The sequence below is a fragment of the Aquarana catesbeiana genome, linkage group LG03 (genome assembly GCF_042186555.1).
Source record: "Aquarana catesbeiana isolate 2022-GZ linkage group LG03, ASM4218655v1, whole genome shotgun sequence".
Lineage (NCBI taxonomy): Eukaryota > Metazoa > Chordata > Amphibia > Anura > Ranidae > Aquarana > Aquarana catesbeiana.
Window position 1 is genome coordinate 281979490 of NC_133326.1, and position 17867 is coordinate 281997356.

Below are 17867 nucleotides of genomic sequence, written 5' to 3' on the forward strand. Positions count from 1 at the left end.
TCATTTTGGATAAACTAAGGAAGGGTTAGAATCCATGTCAGGTTTTTTTTTTACATCTGTGTCCTATTGGGGAGATTTATTTTCACTTTCTGCCCCCTAGCCACAACAGGAAGTGAGAGATAAGCTCTCCAAAGTGAGGCAATCCACTGGTTGTCACCAGGATTCCTGTCCCCATTGATATTTTTTCCTTCAGTTACTGTTTTAGGGACAACCCACAATTTTGGGATTTTCTTTCACTTTCAAGGATAATAGTAAATAGGACAAATGGAGAGGGTGAATCTCCCTAATGGGGGCACAGAAAACAATTAACAAATGTTCTATACCCGCTCCACTCTTTTAGAAGCTAAAACAAATGCCTTTAGTTATACTTTAAGCACAAGTTTACAGACTACATAGGACCAGTGACTCCAGTTTCTGTTCTCAAAGGGGTTTTACAGCCTTTACCCCTACTAAAGAGCCTATGGGTCACAGGATGTTTATGATTTAAAGCATGTATTTTTGTAAGGAGCAGCACTGCACTATTTAAATTATATTCTGCTAGTAAGGACATTTTTAAAAATATCCAAAAATGTGTCCAATACGTGTTTAGATGCTTCCGTTCTATATCCAGTGCATACAATTTCAGATTGTTTTATATTGTATTTTTTTTATATTGCTTAAACATTGAGCTCTAGTTATGAGTAGTTTGAGTTTCTGTGTATTTTTTTTTTAAACCCCAGCTATATGTAGTGGAATGAAAGCACATTAGATTTCTAAGTAGAGCCTGGATGTTTGGGTATGATAGAACTTCTAATAATGATACATTATTGTATGTTTAATAATTCTTGTAGATCTCGCAGCTGGAAAAAGATAAAGAGGAGCTTCATAATCAGATAATCAGCATTGATCCCGCAAGAGATAGCAAACGTGTGGAAGCTCTTTTAGCAGAAAAAGTTCAATTGTGCCAAACTATAAAAGATTTAAGAGCTGAGGTGACAGAACTTCGAGCAGCAAGAGACCACTATGGATCACAAGCTGAAAATGTACAGAGATCACAAAAGCAGCTGTATAGTGAGACCCAGGCAACTATCCGATCCCTTGAGGTAAATGTTCATAGGACTGAGTATTAAGTTAATTTTGTTAACATTGTATGAGGATACACTAACATTTATTCAGTGTTTATTCATTTTTGTCAAAGTGTTAGATACTTGTGATATATGTTGGGATATACACAGGAAAGGATTGGTGTCAGGTATACTTATTAAACAATAAAATAATGTCCTATTACATGAAAAGTATCCAGCGACATACACAGGATCCACACCGCAGCACAACCAGAGGACTAAATCCAGAAAGCTGAGAAGCTGGCACTGGTGTGCGAGACCCGCTGAACTGTCAAGGAAGCAGCGTTTGCAGTGTCTAGTTACACATGTGGATAAGGAAAGTCTGTGGAGCTGACAGGCAACACTTTTCAAGGACATCCACTCTTTCTCAAGTGTAACTGCTGCAAATTACAGTCGTTTTAATCAGAGACCCTGATAGACTACAATACTCAGAGAAACGTTATAAGTCTACAGGCTGAATTAAAACAGATGCAACTGGACATCACATACTCTAATAATGTCGGTTATGCTAATTTCACTGGATTTTTTTAAAAACATCAATTGTATAAAACAGTACAGTATATTAAAACCAGTAGTAATTTCTGTAATTCCTGATTTTACCAGCAGAAGGAGTATCATATGTCAAATGTTGGATAATACATTGTATCAGTTGAAATCTAAACACACTACATTGTGTCAATTAGGAAAAACAACCTGATCTGCTCATTTTATATACATTGTACAAGCAGATCAGTTTGTTTCATGCATCACATTACATTAGTAGTGCGTTACTGTGCATTGTATTGTGCTGTAATGCATGCAAGTCAGGGTGTTTTAAAACATTAATACAGTAAAAATGTCCATCGGACAAAAGATCTGCTTTGGTTTCTCCAAGGCCTGCAAGTTTAAAATGCAAATGCTGGAACCTGGATCTGCCTACACCTCCAAGTCTTCCAGTTCCACAAGCAAGTCTTCAGAATGAAATAAAAAAAAAAGGCAGTACAGCGCTTTAAATTTTAAACTAATAATTGCAGACCTTTGGGCCATTGCTGGAATTTCAGCCTCTAGCTCCACCCCATTTCATGTTGTCAAGCTTCTCAATGTCCGCACAGAAATTGTCAGACCTCCGCACTGCTCTGGAGCAACCGTTCCTTACAGGGGGTTGCTGCCACTGTCCCAGAGAAACAGTGATTCCACAATTTATATTCAAGCCTGTTCACTGTTTCCAAGGCAGGAGAGAACATCCTCCCTATGCCATATTACGTAAGGTTTCTATGTTTAACCAGTTCCCGACCGACTCACGCAGATATACTGCTGCAGAATGGCTCTCCTGGGCAAAATCCCGTATATATACGGCTTTGCCCAGGAGGGCCACCAGAGTGGCCGTGCACGAGAGCCAGCACAGGGATTTGTGTGTGTAAACACACAAATCCCTGTGCTGTCAGAGGAGAGAAGACAGATTGTGTGTTCCTACAAAGTAGGGACAGCGATCTGTCATCTCTCCTAGTTAGTCCCAAGACAGTTAACCCCTTGATCGCTCCCTCCTAGTGTTAACCCCTTCCCTGCCGGTGACATTTTTTTACAGTAATCAGTGCATATTTATAGCACTGATCGCTCTATAAATGTCAGTGGTCCCAAAAATGTGTCAAAAAGTCTCCGATCTGTCCATCGCAATGTCGCAATACCACTAAAAATCGCAGATCACTGCCATTACTAGTAAAAAAATTAAAATAAATAAAAATGCCATAAATCTTTCCCATAGTTTGTAGACGCTATAACTTTTGCGCAAACCAATCAGTATACGCTTTGTCACTCTTGTAAATTGTCACTCTTTTTTTGTTTATAGCGCAAAAAAAAGCTCTATGGGAAAAAAAGGATACAAATTTTGTTTGGGTACTACAGCACTGCATGACTGTGCAATTGTCAGTTAAAGCGACGCAGTGCCAAATTGTAAAAAGTGCTTTGGTCAGGAAGGGGGTAAAATCTTCCGGGGCTGAAGTGGTTAATGGTGGCCTCCTGTGGGGCAGTTCTCTATGCCCAATTCCACTCCGGACTGTTAGAACTCCACATTGTGGCAGTGTGGGACAGGAGATCTCATTCTTTGGACTGTTGTTTCTGCCTGATATCCATTTTTGCCCTGGTATGGTGGGTGAAACATTCAGCTTGCAGTTCAGAAAGATTTTCCTCTTACTGGTTTGGAAGGTTCCTATGATGGACGCCAGACTATCGGACTGGGGAGGAGTCCTGTATACCTTCTTGGTACAGAGGACTCTCTCCCAATCAGTATTCTGGAGTTCAGAGCTTTTCGGTTGACCCTGCAACACTGCATCTCTCGACTGCAAGCTCATCCAACCCAGATTCAATTAGACAACGCCACATCAGTAGCATACCGCATCTATCAAAGAGGAACCAAAAGTCTTGAAGCTCAAATAGAAGCTGACCAAATTCTGGCCTGAGAAAACCTCACATTCTGGCCCAGCCTGCTGTGCACATTTGGGACCCAAGCAGTTGGCAGGCAGATTTCCTCAGTCATCAATGTCTGGACCCCTATTACAGGTAGCTGATGTTTATCATGGATTTCAATTTCAACAACAAACTGACCAGATTTGTCTCCAAGTCCACCGAACTTCTATATAGGGCACACTCCATTAGGTCAATTTTGTGCCTTATCAGGTTTTTAGTATAAGGTGACTGTTCCTTGCAAATTGAAGGCTGCCATCTTGTTTCTTTTCTTTTTTGTTTTGTTAAAGTAATTCTAAAGCCTTGTTTTTTTTTCTTTAAAATAATAACACATCATACTTACCTGCTCTGTGCAATGGTTTTGCACAGAGCAGCCCCGATCCTCCTCTTCTTCGGTCCCCCACCGGTGTTTCGTGCCCCTTCCCAAGCTCGCACAGAACGTGGCTCAGTCCTGCCTCTGCTTCCTCCTCACTGGCTGTGATTGAAAGCAGTGGGAGCCAATGGAGGAGAGAGTCCTGAGAGAGCCCTGCCACTTCGCTGGATCGGGCTCTGGTAAGTATTAGGAGGGGGGTGTGTGGGAAGCTGCACCCTGAAGGTTTTGTACCTTCAGGCAAAGAATGCATAAAGGTAAAAACCTTCAGCCTTTACAACCACTTTAAGTTTTACCAGGTGAATATCCAGGCCCCTGCTGAAGCTGACTTTGACTGTAAGATTCTTCAGGAAGCACTGTATTCTGTTTAGCCCCATCTGTTAACCTTATGGTTTTTTGAAACGGAACCATGTTAGTTGTGCCCCCCCACCCCCCAGTTGCGTTTTGTTTTTTATTGATTCACAGTTTGCCATGGAATCCTTATTTTGTAAACTACTATTCTGGCACTGACAGCTTGGTCTCCAGGTGTCATAACAAACGCATGCTCAAAATTTGTACTTGCTTTTTTCCATTATATTTGTAATGTGTGTGTATATATATATATATATATATATATATATATATATATATATATATATACAGCACTTTTTAACCTTGTTAAAATAAAACAATTGCTCTTATTAAAATTATTTTTGTTTATGGTACTCAAAATGCACCCTAAAAATCCCACCCTACACTATTTGACTTGATGAATACGCACTCGGGGTGTGGTGCAGTTAGAATCTTATACCCTCAGTATTCAGGTTCTCTTTTCTCTTTTTTAGTAGATTTGCAGTCAACAGGATTAAGGAGGTGTCTGCTTCTCTGAGAACAATTTTGTAACCTGAACATGTAAGCCTATAGCAAGGTCAACCGTAGCAAATATTTTAGTATAATCTGTAATGAAATTCAGTAAACATTACTGACACAGATTAGAAAGTTTTCTAGTGATTAGTCCTCTGCATTTTGCAAGTGAATCATCTGAGCAGAGGTGAACAGTTTGATGTATTTGTCCCTCGGTCTTTGAACACAATTGTTATGTGAGTTTACACTGGTGCCTATTCATCTTCAAGGCAGAGAAGCAGTCTTTGAAGCTGAGCCTTGAACGGCTGGAAAATGAGCTTCAGTCGACTACAGAACAAAACGACATTTTAAATAAGAAACTGCTGGAAGCTGAGAGAAAGGCTCATACACTCACTAGCAAAGTAAGTAATGTATTACTTCCAAAAATTTGTCTGTTAAAGTTTGTGTTTAGATAACAGCTTAAACACATTCACAGTTTTTTTTTTTGTTTTTTTTTTTGTTTTTTTTTTTGGACAAAAAGATCCATCTATGTTACACTTTAATCGTGAGTAACCTGACTTTTATCCAGGAACACAGCTTATTGTTATTAGAGGTATTAAATGCATGGCCAGGAAGTTATTAACATACCTGGGAACTTTTGAATGCCTGTGAATAGGGGCAGCCTAGGTGGTACAGCAGTGCAGGGATCAGGTGTGTCATGTGCAGGGGTCAGGCATATGTAATATATACAGTTTAGAAGTCATAAGTAAATACAGCCCAACTCACAGCACCAACTTTTGATTACCGCATATGCATACACACTGCATACATGTACCTGGTAACTGATACAATGTCCCCAGCCTGGTTGGGTGGGGAGGGGGGGCAGTGAATTAGTGCAAAGTGGGAGTGTGAGGGGATGCAAAATGGGGTGTGCAACATAAATTATGGATCTGACCAAAAGTTCTAAAAGGCTGTTACCTATAGAGCCAATTATAACTGTGGTGTTCCAAAAAAAGGAAAACTGATGAAAAAAGTGCTTTACTTTTAGAAACAACTATACAACTGTTGTTACCCATAGCAACCAATGTAAAACTAGTAAAAAGCCATTGTAAATATGTACATCAAGTTCTTTCTTTCAACACAACAGGTAACCACATTCCCCAAACTGTCCCTGCCCATCCCTCAGGCTCACACATCATACAGAGTATACAGTGGGGAGAACGAGTATTTGATACGCTGATGATTTTGCAGGTTTTCCTACTTACAAAGCATGTAGAGGTCTGTAATTTTGTATCATAGGTACTCTTCAACTGTGAGAGATGGAATCTAAAGCAAAAATACAGAAAGTCACATTGTATGATTCTTTTTTTAAGTAATTAATTTGCATTTTATTGCATGACATTAAATATTTGATACATCAGAAAAGCAAAACTTAATATTTGGTACAAAAACCTTTGTTTGCAATTACAGAGATCATACGTTTCCTGTAGTTCTTGACCAGGTTTGCACACACTGCAGCAGGGATTTTGGCCCACTCCTCCATACAGACCTTCTCCAGATCCTTCAGGTTTTGGGGCTGTCACTGGGCAATACCGACTTTCAGCTCCCTCCAAAGATTTTCTATTGGGTTCAGGTCTGGAGACTGTCTAGGCCACTCCATAACCTTGAGATGCTTCTTATGGAGCCACTCCTTAGTTGCCCTGGCTGTGTTTCATGTCGTTGTCATGCTGGAAGACCCAGCCACGACCCATTTCCAATGCTCTTACTGAGGGAAGGAGGTTGTTGGCCAAGATCTGGCGATACATGGCCCCATCCATCTTCTCCTCAATATGGTGCAGTCGTCCTGTCCCCTTTGCAGAAAAGCAGCCCCAAAGGATGATGTTTGCCCCTCCATGCTTCACGGTCATCCTTCTTCTTCCTCCAAACACGGCGAGTGGAGTTTAGACCAAAAAGCTCTATATTTGTGTCATCAGACCACATGACCTTCTCCCATTCCTCTTCTGGATCATCCAGATGGTCATTGGCAAACTTCAGACGGGCCAGGAAATGCGCTGGCTTGAGCATGGGGACCTTGGGTGCGCTGCAGAATTTTAATCCATGACGGCGTAGTGTGTTACTAATGGTTTTCTTTGAGACTGTGGTCCCAGCTCTCTTCAGGTCATTGACCAGGTCCTGCCATGTAGTTCTGGGCTGATCCCTCACCTTCCTCATGATTATTGATGCCCCACGAGGTGAGATCCCGCATGGAGTCCCAGACCGAGGGAGTTTGACCATCATCTTGAACTTCTTACATTTTCTAATAATTGCGCCAACAGTTGTTTCCTTCTCACCAAGCTGCTTGCCTATTGTCCTGTAGCCCATCCCAGCCTTGCGCAGGTCTACAATTGTATCCCTGATGTCCTTACACAGCTCTCTGGTCTTGGCCGTTGTGGAGAGGTTGGAGTCTGTTTGAGTGTGTGGACAGGTGTCTTTTTATACAGGTAACGAGTTCAAACAGGTACAGTTAATACAGGTAATGAATGAAGAACAGGAGGGCTTCTTAACCACTTCAATACCAGGCACTTAGACACCTTCCCGCCCAGACCAATTTTCAGCTTTCAGCGCTGTCGCAATTTGAATGACAATTGCGTGGTCATGCTACACTGTACCCAAACATTTTTTTTTTTATCATTTTGTTTCCACAAATAGAGCTTTCTTTTGGTGGTATTTGATCACCTCTGCGTTTTTTATTTTTTGCGCAACAAATAAAAAAAGACCAAAAATTTTGAAAAAAAACAAACAAGTTTTTCTTTGTTTCTGTTAAAAATTTTTGTAAATAAGTACGTTTTCATCTTCAATGACGGGCACTGATATGGCTGCACTGATACAGCGGCACTGATGGGCACCGATGAGGTAGCACTGATGGGCACTGATAGGGGGCACTCGTAGGCGGCACTGATGGGCACTCGTAGGCGGCATTGATGGGTACTTATGGGTGGCACTGATGGGTACTTATGGGTGGCACTGATAGCTGGGCACAGATGGGCACTGACAGGTGGCACCAATGGACACTGGTGGGTGGCACTGATGCCCCTAAGGGTGGCATTGCTGGGCATCACTGCAATATACTGGTGCCAATCAGTGCCCATTTGTGGGCACAGATTGGGCACTGAATGGGCACATGTGGATGGCCATGAGGTACATACCTGGCCATCCACATGTAGTCCTAGTGGCAATCCCTGGTGGTCCAGTGTGGTCATCTAAATAAACAATCAGCGCAGACCCCCCCTGTCAGGAGAGCCGCGGATCGGCTCTCCTCTACTCGCGTCTGTCGGACGCGAGTGAGGAAAAGCCGATCAACGTCTCTTCCTATTGACATCGTGATCAGCCGTGATTGAACACGGCTGATCACATGGTAAAGAGCCTCCGCCGGAGGCTCTTTACCAAGATCGGTGTAGCGGTGTGTCCGACTGACACACCGCTCCACCGATCGCCACGATGCGCGCCCCCATGTTATCCTGCTGGACTTCATATGATGCCCAGTCAGGATAACTGAACCACCGCCCAGCCGTCATCTGCTATGGGCCAGGCAGGAAGTGGTTAAAGAAAACATGACAGGTCTGTGAGAGACGGGATTCTTACTGGTTGGTAGGTGATCAAATACTTATGTTATGCAAATTAATTAAAAATCATACAATGTGATTTTCTGGATTTTTGTTTTAGATTCCATCTCTCACAGTTGAAGAGTATCTATGATAAAAATTACAGACCTATACATGCTTTGTAAGTAGGAAAACCTGCAAAATCGGCAGTGTATCAAATACTTGTTCTTCCCACTGTATATCCCTGCTTGTTCTCCCAGCCCCTACCTCTATCCATAGATATTCAAATCCTTTGTCAACAACCTTGATTGTGCACTCTGCAGAGAACTGTGGGTTGGATGCACTTCCCACATCTGCAAAGTGCAGAGTCAATGTTTTTCAGTCCAGATGGTGCAAGGAGTTCTCTTCTTCCCGCTCTTCAGCCGGCCTGCAAAGTATATCAGCCCCTCCTCTGCGCAGTGGTATATCACTAAGACAGGCAGTGCAGAGTGCATGACTTGCATGAAGGACATCATGCACATAACTTTAAGCGGGCCCTCCTGGAGATTAGTCATTCCGGAAATGACCCGGCAAGCTGATCTAAATTCTAACATTGCCAGACTTATTCTGGCAAGTTCTCAGTTTTTGTGATTGAGGGTGATAGACTCCATCTTATTGTTTTTCTATGCTGTGGTGTTTTGAAACTCTGCAACTGCAAAATTCAGCTTGAAGTCCCTGCAACTGTTGGCCTATGCATTTCCTCTTTATCTAGTTGCATTATTAACACCCCTGGTTGCATAACCATGAATTTATTTGATTACATTAAATCTACATCTGGACGGGGGAGTGGCCGCCATCTCGTTGGTAGGAAGCGCTGGATGCTTTCCTATTGCTTGTATTCTACCTATTACATGTGAGTTTTGATACAATTTTATACTAAATAAATTGACTCTTCTGTCGGATGTCTGCGCAATGAGAGTGTTTCTTACATTCTTTACATATGTGGCCGCCGTGCTATATCTTTGGGAGCATACTGCTTAGTCAAGTGTTTGCCAAGATTGGGTTGATTGCATCTGGTGGGTCAGTGGAAGAAGGATCTCTGTAACTAAGTGAGCCGTATGAAGCGTGGATCTGACCAACTCTAAAACTTTATACTGTATATATATCCAAGGCACTGGCGGTAAGAGTCAGTTATATTGGGTGTTGGTGAAGGCTTTTTCTCTTCAGTCTTCTGAGTATTCCTGATGGACTATGCTTTTGAATAATTTATCAAAATTTTTATTTTATTTTTGATGAACTTTTTGTTTATTACCACAATTTCTTAGCGCTACACTTCTTACCTCTGTTATAAAGGACTGTCCAGAGAAGCAATCAATCAGATTCCAATCTCTACACCATGGTCAAGACCAAAGAGCTATCACACTGACAACGATGTCAGGGACAAGATTGTAGACCTACACAAGGCTGGAATGGGCTACAAGACCATTGCCAAGCAGCTTGGTGAGAGGTTGACAACAGTTGGTGCGATTATCCGCAAATGGAAGAAACAAATTACTGTAAATTTCCCTTGGTTTGGGGCTCCATTCGAGATCTCATCTCTTGGAGTTTCAATGATCATGAGAACGATGAGGAATCAGCCCAGAACTACACGGGAGACTCTTGTCAATGATCTGAAGGCAGCTGGGACCATAGTCACTAAGAAAACCATTGGTAACACACTACGCCGTAAAAGACTGAGATCCTGCAGTGCCAGCAAGGTCCCCCTGCTCAAGAAAGCACATGTACAGGCCCGTCTGAAGTTTGCTAATGAACATCTGAATGATTCAGAGGAGAACTGGGTGAAAGTGTTGTGGTCAGATGAGACCAAAATCTAGCTCTTTGGCATCAACTCAACTCGCCGTGTTTGAAAGAGGAGAAATGCTGCCTACGACCCCAAGAACACCATCCCCACTGTCAAACATGGTGGTGGAACCATTATGCTTTGGGGGTGTTTTTCTGCTAAGGGGACAGCACAACTTCACCGCATTAAAGGGATGATGAACGGGGCCATGTACCATCACATCTTGGGTGAGAACCTCCTTCCCTCAGACAGGGTATTGAAAATGGATCGTGGATGGGTATTCCAGCATGACAATGACCAAAAAAGGAATGGCTCAAGAAGAAGTACATTAAGGTCCTGGAGTGTCCTAGAAAATATGTGGAGGGAGCTGAAGGTTCAAGTTACCAAACGTCGGCCTCGAAACCTTAATGACTTGGAGTGGGACAAAATCCCTCCTGAGATGTGTGCAAACCTGGTAGCCAACTACAAGAAACGTCTGACCTCTGTGATTGCCAACAAGGGTTTTGCTACTAAGTAATGTTTTGCGGGGGTCAAATACTTATTTCACTCATTAAAATGCAAATCAATTTATAACTTTTTTGAAATGCGTTTTTTTCTGGATATTTTTTTTGTTTTTCTGTCTCTCACTGTTAAAAAAAACAAAAAAAAAAAAACCTACCATTACAATTGTAGACTGATCATTTCTTTGTCAGTGGGCAAACATACAAAATCAGCAGGGGATCAAAATACTTTTTTCCCCTCACTGCACAAAAGCCCTAGGTGGGTTACCATTGTCATTTCACACACACTAATTTTTTTAGAGCAGTCAGCCTCTTGGTGCACAAGTCACTCCCATTTAAACTGTTGCCTATGGATCTGGATTTGGATGGTCAATATGTAATTGTTTATACTGTTGTACACAGTCTACAGATGGTGTTGGTGGGACTTTATTTCCTGCAGGCAGCACCGGTCAGACAGCTGTATACTTTATCAACCCGTTTGGCTTCTTTCCCTATTGAAAATTTTTTGATTATGGGGGACGTTAATATGGTGCCAGACCCTGAACGAGATAGGATGTCTCCCACTGCCACCTCAGGCCCCAACTTGCAGGCATGGGAGGACGCCTTTCAACTTGTAGATGTTTGCTGGTGGCAGAATCCTGTGTTGAGAGCCCATAACCGCCATTCGGCTACCTATAAAACTTTTTCTAGTATAGGCCTGACCTTCTCTGGGGGACCGATCCTCTCCAGGGTCAGGGATGCTACCATTCTCCTCCTGGGCATTTCAGACCATGCCCCTCTTGTTTTGTGTTTGGATACCTCTGTGTCTCCTGCTGAGGGCCTTTGGAGATTATCGCAGTTCTGGTTAACCAATCCGAGAGTTGACATGCCATACCGTAGTGAGCTCCTAGATTTTTGGATTAGACAGGATGCCTCTGTTTCCCTCTCTGTGACCTGGGACACACTTAAAGCCTTTTCTAGGGGCAGTTTGCAAGCGATTATTCGGATGGTAAATATGGAGATGGGGGCTGAAATAGCTGCGGCAGAGGTTAGTACTTCTAATTTAGAGGCTACCTACATGCAGACGTGGGACATCCAGGTGTACCAGTCATTGCAATTGGCATAACGTATAGTCGTCGTCCTCCTCCGTACAGAGGCTACTAATGTGCACCTGTTCCTGATCTTTGAACAGGGCGAGAAGACGGGACGTCTCCTGACCTGATTAGCCAGAGAACAATTTGACCCTGTCTCTTTCTACTGCATTACCGATTCTGGTGGGATGGTGGTGATTGTAATAGATGATTGTGTTTTACCTAAACAGACTCTGCACAAATTAATGCTTGCTTTGCTGCATATTACCAAGACCTTTATGCATCAGAGTCCACCCACTCGGAGGAGGCTGTGGCTGTCTACCTGGAGGACATTGATCTTCCTAGCTTAACTGATACATATAGAGATAAGATGGACACTCCTAAAACCTTGGAGGAGCTGCAGTTGGCCGTTTATATCCCTCCAATGGGGAAAACTCCATGCCCGGATGATTTCCCGGTGGAATTGTTTAAAAAATATACTGATACTCTCCTCCTTGTTTACCATAAAACACTACTGGATGCATTTGAGTCAGGCTCCCTGCCTTCATCCAGGAGAGAGGCGGTGATTGTAGTCCTCCCTAAGCCCAGCAGGGACTCTGATCTTTGCCCTTCATTTAGGCCCATCTCGTTGCTTAATGTGGATGCCCTAGCAAAGGTCTTGGCCCTTCACCTTAATATAGTAATTAATGCATTAGTACAGTACATCTGGACCAAACCAGTTTCTTACTAGGCAGGAGAATGGACATTTAATATCTGTAGACTACTCGCCCATGTTGCCAGGGCAACTGAGCACAGCCCGGGGATAGTGGTCTCTCTTGATGCTGAAAAGGCCTTTGATTCAGTAGAGTGGCCCTACCTCTGGGCTCTTCTCCATAAGTATGGGTTTGGTCCAATTTTCATAGCCTGGATTTGCATGTTGTATTCCACCCCATTGGCTAGAATTCACACAAATAATTAAGTGTCCCCACCCTTCCCCCTTGAGAGGGGTACGAGACAAGGATGTCCCTTGTCCCCTGGTCTATTCACTCTGGCAATGGAACCCCTGGCCATTTTGATTAGGACTGCTGACTCCATTCAGCGTTTTAGAGAGCCCCCGTCCGGTACCTCACTCCAATGTGGTTTGCTGAATTTAAATGCCTGGATATTAGGCTAACTGTCGCCGTATTACGACCTTAATTTAGTACCCCTGGTGAATCGCCTATCGCAGCAATGTTTGTTCTTGCGCTCACTCCCACTTATTCCAACTACTAACTGGAGGTCATCTGGGCTGGAAGGACTCCTCTGTGGCCCTGTCTACGTTGCAGCTACCCCTTGGTGCAGGGGGGTTGTCTCTTCCAAACTTTCAGCTGTATTACTGGGCGGCGGTGCTGGTCATCATCAGATGGTGGTTTTTACAACCCCAAGACAATCCTGCTGTGACCTTGGAGGTGGCCATCGTGGGTTTATATTCAACGCTTAGTAACCTTGTTTTTTTGGGGCCCTAAAGCACACTCTGAAGTTAGGATCCTAATGCGCACTACCGTGCTGTTATGGCACAGATCTAGGGCTACATATCGTACCCCTGAGTCCCTCTCCCCTCATGTTCCTCTGTGGGGTAATCCCCCTCTCCCTCACATGTATAGTATCCTGGATCCTAGTGTGTGGGTCACTAAGAGGTATAGTGGGTTTACGGTATAGTTGCAGAGGGTTGTCCAAGAACATTTACAAATTTTAAGGCAGCGTTTCAGTTACCCAATTGGAAGCTTTTCAGATATTTGCAGCTCAGACATGCCTTTAGCCAACAGTTCCCTTGTCGGATTGCACTGGAGTCAGACCCCATTGAGAAGCTCCTGACCTCCAGGCTGTTGGACAAGCCCCTATCCTCCCTATACCTGCACTTATCTATGGCTTATACAACTAAGCTGGATCTACCTTGGGGAAGGAGGAGTGGAAAGCTTGTCTGAGCTCTTATGTTACTACTATGATCTCAGCTAGAGATCAGTTTATCCAGCTTATGTTTCTACACAGGGTATACTTTACACCTCAGCGTTTGGTGACCATCTATCGGTCTATCTCTCTGATCTGTCCAAGATGTCAGGCTCCAGAGGCTCCTTTCTTGTACATGGTATGGTCTTGTCCCTCCTTACAGTCGTTTTGGACACTGGTGGTTTCGGATGTTAACTCAGCATGTGGTGTAACTCGGATTGAACCCCAAGATGTTCCTCTTAAATGATGTTTTCATTTAATCCAACACATAAAACTTTTCATCTGCTATGTTTCCTTTTATGCTCACAAAGAGATATTATGTTGGAAATATGATCAGCCCCCCGCTGCCGTTTCTTGGCGATCTGCTGTGAATAGCATTTTGCCTTTAGATAAGTTTGCCTTTATATAAGTTTACCTATCTTAATCGAACAAAATTTCGTTAGTCTGGATAGACTTGTGGGGTATAGAGGTTGATGGGTAGCTGCCGCCTTGCTGTGAGGTTGCTGGCAAGCACCTGCTGCTCCCTAGCTTAACATGCTCGCTGACCAATGTATTTGCTTCCCCCCTGCCCCCTCCCCTCCCTTATTCTTCCCCTGCTCCCATTGGATAGTATTTGTGCAATATGGTTGTACAAGGTATTTAAATTTTAGATTTTCTGACATTGGCTTTTTAAGCACTAACACATACTCCTTTTTGTATTATACAGGTTGATAAACTAAAGCATTCCCACAACATTGAAAGTACCAACATAAAATTAGAAGCTGCCAGAGCTAGGAATGAAACTGAGAAAGATAAAGACAAGATTCAAAGTCAGCTCGAAGGTAGTGTATTCCTAATACAATAGACAATTATTTTAAAACATGACACGATTTGAAACATGCGTATTGTGTTTTTTTTTTTTTTTTTTTTGGCAAAGTAGTTCTTATGCAGTAATTATGGTGTTGTTTGATTTTAAAAATATCAACCTTCATAAAAAATACGATACAAGGCTCATTCTGGGTTCTCCTTAGTTCACATCTGCACAGGAGATGTGTAAGATGCAAAACAGCAATCAGATGGGTTTGCAGTACCTGACAAGACTGACTGTTTAAGGCCTGTTATATAGGCTTGAGCATGTCTAAGAACAGTGTGCATGTAGAAAGCTTTTACAAAGTATTTGAAAAGCTTTCAACAAGCATTAAACAGCTTTTCTGTAGCCTTCAGATAACTATTCAGCTCCTTGTTTGGTAGTGGTGGGAGGAGTGCTCACTGTCACTTCAAACAAGCTGATTGCAAGCTTCAGTAAGCTTCAGTCCTTTAAAAGTCTTAAAAGCCAGCAGGTCACTTCACCTAGTTATACCTATGTTTAATATGACCATTCTGGAACAAAAGTTTTTTTTTTTTTTTTTCTTTCTTTTTTTTTTTGAAGGCTTTAAAATACTTGCCAAATGCTTTACACTTAAATATTCTATAGGGCCTCAGTGCAATCACTACAAAAAATAAAACTGCTATAATGATATTTAAAGGATTGTTATTTAAATGTCAATTCTTGGGTTGTTATTCATGTAAAGCTCAAAAAAGGAAAGGATATCTAGCTTTACATGAATAACAAGTGGTGGTGAAGGGATCTGTACTGAAAGAACATCACAGATATGTAACCCCAAACATTATAGATATTCAAAATTTTTTAGCAGACACTCTCGGGAATAGAATGGCAATTGTTGCAATTTTTTCACAGTATTTGCGCAGCAGTTTTTCAAACGCCTTTTTTTTTTTTTTGGAAAAAATACAATCAAAAAACAATATATATCCCAATTTTTTTTGTATTACAAAAGATGCTGTTACGCCAAGTAAATAGATACCTAACATGTCATGCTTTAAAATTGCGCATGCTCGTGGAATGGCGACAAACTACGGTACTTAAAAATCTTTTTTACAGGTTACCAGTTTACAGTTACAAAGGAGGTCTTGCGCTAGAATTATTGCTCTTGCTCCAATGTTCGCGGTAATACCTCACGTGTGGTGCGAACACCTTTTATATATACGTACGCGGCGCACATATGCGTTCGCTTCTTTTTTACTTATTTACTATATTTTTTATTTTTACACTCTTCTTTTAATTTTTTTCGATCACTTTTATTCTTATTACAAGTAATGTAAACATCCCTTGTAATAGAAGTAAGAATGACAGGCCCTCTTTATGGGAGAGATGTGGGGTCAAAAAGACCCCACATCTCTCCTTTACTTTAAAAAACAAAAGGTAAAAAAAAAAAAATTGGGGGGGGGGGGGGGGATCTTTTGCTTTAAAAAAAAAAATGTTACTTCCAGCGTAGACCAGAAATGACATCATGACGTTGCTCCGGTCCTCCAAGGCTATAGAGACAATAAAAGACAATCTACTTTTTTATCGTCTCTGTGCGCAGGTGGAAACTGTAAGGCCCAGAAACAGACGAGTGGTGGGGGGGCATCCCCTCTCGCTGCTTTTGAAAGCGTTCCTGCGGCTCATGAGCTGCTCAGAGCAATTTCATGAGAGAGCCAGGCGCTGGCTGAAGAAAAAATACTGGAGTTAGTGCTGATATCTTCAGCCATAACCCCGGTAAACCACTTGCAAACCACAATGTGTATATATACATATTACGGTCGGCAAGTGCTTATGGACACATTGGACTGTTCTTCTATTATTGAGGGTTGGTTTATCATATTTTTAGTAGAGATTGGTTCATGACAATATAAAGATTTAATTTAATGGTATATTTATTTTTCAGCACTGCGTGGCACTAGTTTGACATATGAATGCTTTACACTTACTTTGTAAAAGTTTTCTGTGCACATCGGCTGCTCACATACTTAAGCCTGTACTATGAAACTCTTGCTAAAACTCTCAGCCAGTGCCATTCTGGCAGAACTTGCCAGGGTAGTTAGAAGAAGACATGTAACCTGTTTTTTAAAAGAAGACAGAAATGGCAGCCTCTGTAATTCTGTTAGCAATAGTTTTCTTTAAAACTATGTATAGTCGCATTTATTGCACATAATTTCCTGCATGTTTCATAATATTAAAGAGTGATAGTGTAATTTCAGTGGTTAGGATTCCTGCCATCTCACATTGGGCTTTACGTCTTGGCCTAGTAAAAAAGTATTGTATGCTGCTTTAGAGTTAATGATTATGTTCCTAAATAAAATGCAGTAATTATACCTGCCGTTCAGTTGGTTGAAGTTATTAATGTGTAAAAAACTTAAGTAACTTTGAGAATGGAAAATTCTATTCGGCAGAATTAGAAACAGAGAATGGGATCCTGAAAGCAACTCTAGAACGCCAAAAGGAGCTCCTGGCTGAGAGAGAGCGTGAATTAATACGTAGAGTCCAAGCTGCCAAAGAAGCAGGCCTACAGGAAACTGCTACAATCCTGTCTGAAAGGTCAGCAATGGCATAAATCTGCTATATTTACTGTACACATACCTGATTGTTTGTTCCATTTCGTGTGTGGGGTTCTCTGCCTTTTAAATTTAGATTTTGGCTGCTATGTTTTCCCTTAGGTTGGAATTAGAAAACAGAGTAGCTGAACTGGAGAAGTATAAAGAGGATCAGGACCAACATAACCACACGGAAATAAGTCAACTCAAAGAAAAGGTTCATATTGCTCAGTTAGCAGAAGAATCTGCCAGGAAAGAACTTCAGAATTTAAGGTTAGTTTTAATTTGTATTAATGCTTCAATGTCCATTTTGTTTTTATAATGGGCTATATTTTAGAAATGTTGCTTAAAGTGGAGTTAAACTCAATGCAGAGACAAATGGCTAAATATTTGTTTTACTGTCTTAGAGAGGGGTTTGTAATTTTTGGCCAGCCTTTTTTTTTGATATTCTGATAGTCAGGAAGACCACTCCACGTCTCTCTGGTTTACCATTACTGCTTGCTGGATAAACCCCCTGCTAATTGTACAGAGTTGATATAGATAAGCCATTGTCCAATGAATTGGCCAGAGGTGTTCTAGTATGCTGCATTGCTGAACCAGAAAATAAGTGTCACTTATCTGAATGTGCTGTGAAGCAGAGTTGCAAAAAGTCAAAATCACAAGCAGATTTAAAGATAAATAACTTTTTTCATATGTTCCATCAGGAACTAAATACTATAGAACTGTGCCCTATCTTTCTAGCTGCAATGTCGGGCAGGGTGCCCCTCCTCAGCAAATGAACACCCAACACCTCAGCTAGAAAGGAGAC

General features: G+C 41.9%; 1 protein-coding gene across 1 annotated transcript in view; it reads left to right on the forward strand.

Moving 5' to 3' along the window:
* The window catches only part of CEP83 (centrosomal protein 83), a 142725-nt gene that overhangs the window by 93198 nt on the left and 31660 nt on the right, over window positions 1-17867 (forward strand). Inside the window, exons 5-9 of the mRNA XM_073623560.1 lie at window positions 831-1082; window positions 5025-5156; window positions 14376-14490; window positions 16919-17063; window positions 17183-17332. Coding sequence (XP_073479661.1) covers window positions 831-1082; window positions 5025-5156; window positions 14376-14490; window positions 16919-17063; window positions 17183-17332 — 794 coding nt within the window. The remainder of the gene's footprint in view (window positions 1-830; window positions 1083-5024; window positions 5157-14375; window positions 14491-16918; window positions 17064-17182; window positions 17333-17867) is intronic.